The sequence below is a fragment of the Oratosquilla oratoria genome, chromosome 5 (genome assembly GCF_046742065.1).
Source record: "Oratosquilla oratoria isolate Oo_2021 chromosome 5, ASM4674206v1, whole genome shotgun sequence".
Lineage (NCBI taxonomy): Eukaryota > Metazoa > Arthropoda > Malacostraca > Stomatopoda > Squillidae > Oratosquilla > Oratosquilla oratoria.
This window is the reverse complement of record NC_134781.1, coordinates 40,741,804-40,745,707: the sequence shown is the minus strand read 5'-3', so window position 1 is coordinate 40,745,707 and position 3,904 is coordinate 40,741,804. Positions and strand designations below refer to the sequence as shown.

The 3,904-nt window shown below is 43.3% G+C and overlaps 1 protein-coding gene across 1 annotated transcript; it reads left to right on the top strand.

Annotated features, from left to right (window-relative positions):
• Window positions 1–224: 224 nt before the first annotated feature.
• LOC143025244 (uncharacterized) lies at window positions 225–3,048 on the top strand. Its single transcript, XM_076184704.1, has 3 exons — window positions 225–423; window positions 853–1,059; window positions 1,981–3,048. The coding sequence occupies exons 1-3, from the start codon at window positions 239–241 to the stop codon at window positions 2,153–2,155; spliced, it is 567 nt and encodes a 188-aa protein (XP_076040819.1). The 5' UTR covers window positions 225–238; the 3' UTR covers window positions 2,156–3,048.
• The last annotated feature ends 856 nt before the right edge of the window (window positions 3,049–3,904 follow it).

Genomic DNA, 3,904 nt, shown 5'->3' with positions numbered 1-3,904 from the left:
ATTTTTTACTCTGCTAGACTCTTAAATTTATTCAGTGAAATTTTTTAAACTTTAAGGACATATCTTCACTATCACTGATGCTCCACCCATAAGTGACACCAAACTGTAGCGCCATCTATGTTAAAAATCCTTTTGAGATTTTCAAATTATTCTCATACATGACACAAAAATTACTAAACTACTTCTTTGACCATTGTAGAACCTTCCCCACCCCTTCCCTTCTGCAGAAGGAGGAACCATGGTGGTGGAAGTGCCAACGGACACCGTGCTCATGCGCCCTTTCTTGGGAGGGAGCTTCTCGTTGAAATTCCCTTTTGACAAGGAGGACGCCTTCGGCGACTTCTACAGCGTTGGCGAGTACGGACTCATCATCCCATTCTTCATCTTCCTAGACGCTTTCGTTTTACCGCTGCAGGCGGGCAGGTGAGCCAAGTGTGATGACGGTACCCCATAGATGTATGAGGTGGGGGACGCATACTTGATTCCTTGACCCCCTTCACTACGATGACCTCCCCTTAGCTAAATCAAATCCCCTGTAGGGAGTGCCACAGACACGATGAATTTTAACAAGATGACGTCAACGCACACATTGGCGTTAGCCATAATAAAACGACAAAAGCACCGGCCCTTAACAATATACGTACGTACACACACACACACACACACACACACACACACACACACACACACACACACACACACACACACACACACACATATATATATATATATATATATATATATATGTTATTTAATTTGTGTGTTTACTTTATCTGTCGCCAGTCGATTTTATTCATCTGAAGGAATACCTCTCGAATGTAAAGGGATAATGGATTATTTCTCTCGCGACAGATCAAACAGGGAGAGCTGGTCAGGAGACAATGACGTGGTCGATGACGAGCTCTTCGGCCAGCCGTGGGTCCTCATGACTCTAGAGAAGACTCTGGGGCATATTGGTATTGACGGCAGGAGTTGCCTCTTGCGTTTCGTCTGTGAGATGCAACGGAGACCCCTTGGCAGGTACTCCGTCGTGGGGGAGCTGGTGTCGCTTATGATGACGTAAGTATCCTGGAACAGAAGGAAACTTGGGTGGTGTATACCGGAGGGAGGTGGGAGAGTATCGTATAGCGAGAGAAGAACGTTAATGGTGAATAGCGGGCTGCATCGTATAGTGATGGCGGAACCTGGGTAATGTATAGCTAAGAGCATTGTATAACGAGGGAGGAACGTGTGTGATATCCCGATCGCATACTGGGTGAGATCGTATAACGATACATAGAATAACGAGGGAAACTTTGACTTTCTCCAAGAAGAACGGGGCCCCAGATGGCAAGTGAGATTCAAGGGATGTGGAGGTTGTGTCCTACTTGGTGAAAGGGTTAAAGGAAGGTCAAAGACTTTAAGAGCAGATTCAAGGGTGAGACGCCGGAGGGGATAAGGATGAGGGACAGGCTTCCCTCACAGGGCCTGAAGTCTTTGTGGCATGGGTGCTTTTATAACTCTCTCATTCTTACTTCAACTTTCGTTCTGTCCGCATATCTCATTTTAGAACTGCCATTCTATCAGTTTCACTCCCTCTCTCTTTCTCTTTCTTTCTTTCTTTAACTTTCGTTCTGTCTATACAGTATATCTCATTCTATCAGTTTCACCCTTTCCCTCTCTCTCTCTCTCTCTCTCTCTCTCTCTCTCTCTCTCTCTCTCTCTCTCTCTCTCTCTCTCTCTCTCTCTCTCTCTCTCTCTCTCTCTCTCTCTCTCTCTCTCTCTCTCTCTCTCTCTCTCTCTCTCTCTCTCTCTCTCTCTCTCTCTCTCTCTCTCTCTCTCTCTCTCTCTCTCTCTCTCTCTCTTTCTCTCTCTCATTTTCTAACATGGAGTTCCTTTTTTGTTCTTCCGGACTCGCGATCTTTCTTCCGATCTCGATTTCCCTAAATTTGAAGACGCGTTCGCCTTTGTGATCCTCTCCTTCTCCTTCTCCTCCTTTAGGCCCCGAAATGAAACCCTGACTTTCCTGAAGGACTACTCGGAGGCAGCAGAGATCGGCCGGGAGGCTCTGGACGTCGACCACGCCTGCCGGAGTGCCTACGATTCCTGCCCGGTCTCGGTCTTCGGTTTCCTTCGAGAGAAAGTGCTCGAGAGAAGATCTACCAGGAGGAGGTGATGGAAAGGAGAATAAGAAGATAAAGAAGGGGGATAAGAGAGGTAGATGCAGAGGAGAAGGAGGAAGAGGGGAGGGTAAGGGGGATTTGGAGAAGATGGGAGATAGGAAAGGAGGAGAGTAAGAGATGATGTCATGTGGGTTCTGTCTCCACCTGGTTCAGGAGACACTACAAGGAGTGTACAATAACAGAAGACAAGATGAAGAAAGGAGGAGGAGCGAGAGGATAATGAGGAAGAAACAGACGTCCTTCCTTTCTTCTTTCTCTTCGTTTTCCTCTTTCTTTCTCGTCCGTTTTCTCCTCAGTTTCTTCCTCTGTCTCTTCCTGTCTTTCCTTCTTCTTCTTGCTCCTCCTCCTCCTCCTCCTCCTCTTCCTTCCTTCGTCACTATTGTTTTCATGTTATTATTTCCTCAATTTCTTCCTCTGTTTCCTATTCATCTTCCTCCTCCTCTCTACTTTCTCCTCCTTTTGTTCCTCCTCATTAATTTTTCCCATAAACATCTTTCTTTTCTCCTCCTTCTCCTCCTCCTCCTCTTCCTTTCCCTTCTCCTGTACCTCCTTTACCTTCCAAGTGACAATCATCCCTTTCTCTTCCTTCTTCCCCTCCTCCTTCACCTCTGCTACTTCTCTTTTATGTTCCACAAAACCATATTCCTTTTTCTCATCCACCTCCTACTCCTCCTTCTCCTCCTTCTGCTTCTCCTCTTTCATTTTCCACATAACCATCTTCCCTCTCTCCTCTTACTCCTCCTCCTTCTCCTCTTCTTCTTCCTCCTCCTCTTCCTCCTCCTCCTCACTTAATGATGAAGCCATCACCGGCCCAGTCAACGCGTTTGACAGTGTTATATTTAATTCAATTAACTTATTCTCAATAAAATGGGTTTGTTAAAGTGCAGATGTGTGTGATTCCACCCAGAATCTCAAAGGAACTAAGAAAGCTCATTGCAAAACCAGTCAGGAAGTAAACTTGGATTAAGATTTCAGTCATTCTTCCCATATATATATATATATACATACATATATATAATGTATATATATATATATAAGAGAAGATTTGGAATCTGGGATCCATATTGGAAAACAGCAAACACCAGATTCAATTGAAGGGTTTATTTGCCCGACGTTTCGATTCCCGTCCAGGAATCGTCTTCAGGGGGTATAACAGTTACAAGAATGTGAACTCCTTATGAATCGCTGAAATGGTAAACCTGGGAAAGGTTCACCCTTGCAGTCAATTGTACAACGCATACAATACAAAAATAAAATAAAATAAAATAACATACAATAAAAATAATAAAATACATTACAATGCCAATTACAGTAAAATAAAAAATAAAAATTACAATTTTGAACATAAAACAAACAAAGAAAAAGTGACCATAGGTGACACATAGTAAACAACAACAGGACAACGAGTAAATAGAAGTGCGCCAAATGTCCGCACTGAAGAATCAGGAACAAACGACTAAATTAAAAAACAAAAATGCACTACAAAATACAAATAGAAATAAAATGCATGGCTGTGAACAAAAACAAAACAAAAGTGGCAAAAAGACTCTAGCGTGACACAACGTGAATACTTCAGAACATACAATAAGGACCAAATGTCCGGAACGAAATGTCAGGGGGGGGGGGTAAACGGCTAAATTACAGCCAAACAAGTAAAACCAAACAAAATACAAAGAGTAAATGGCAGTGTGACAAAAAACATCAAAACGAAACCCAAAAGTAAAGGCAGAACATAATTCAAA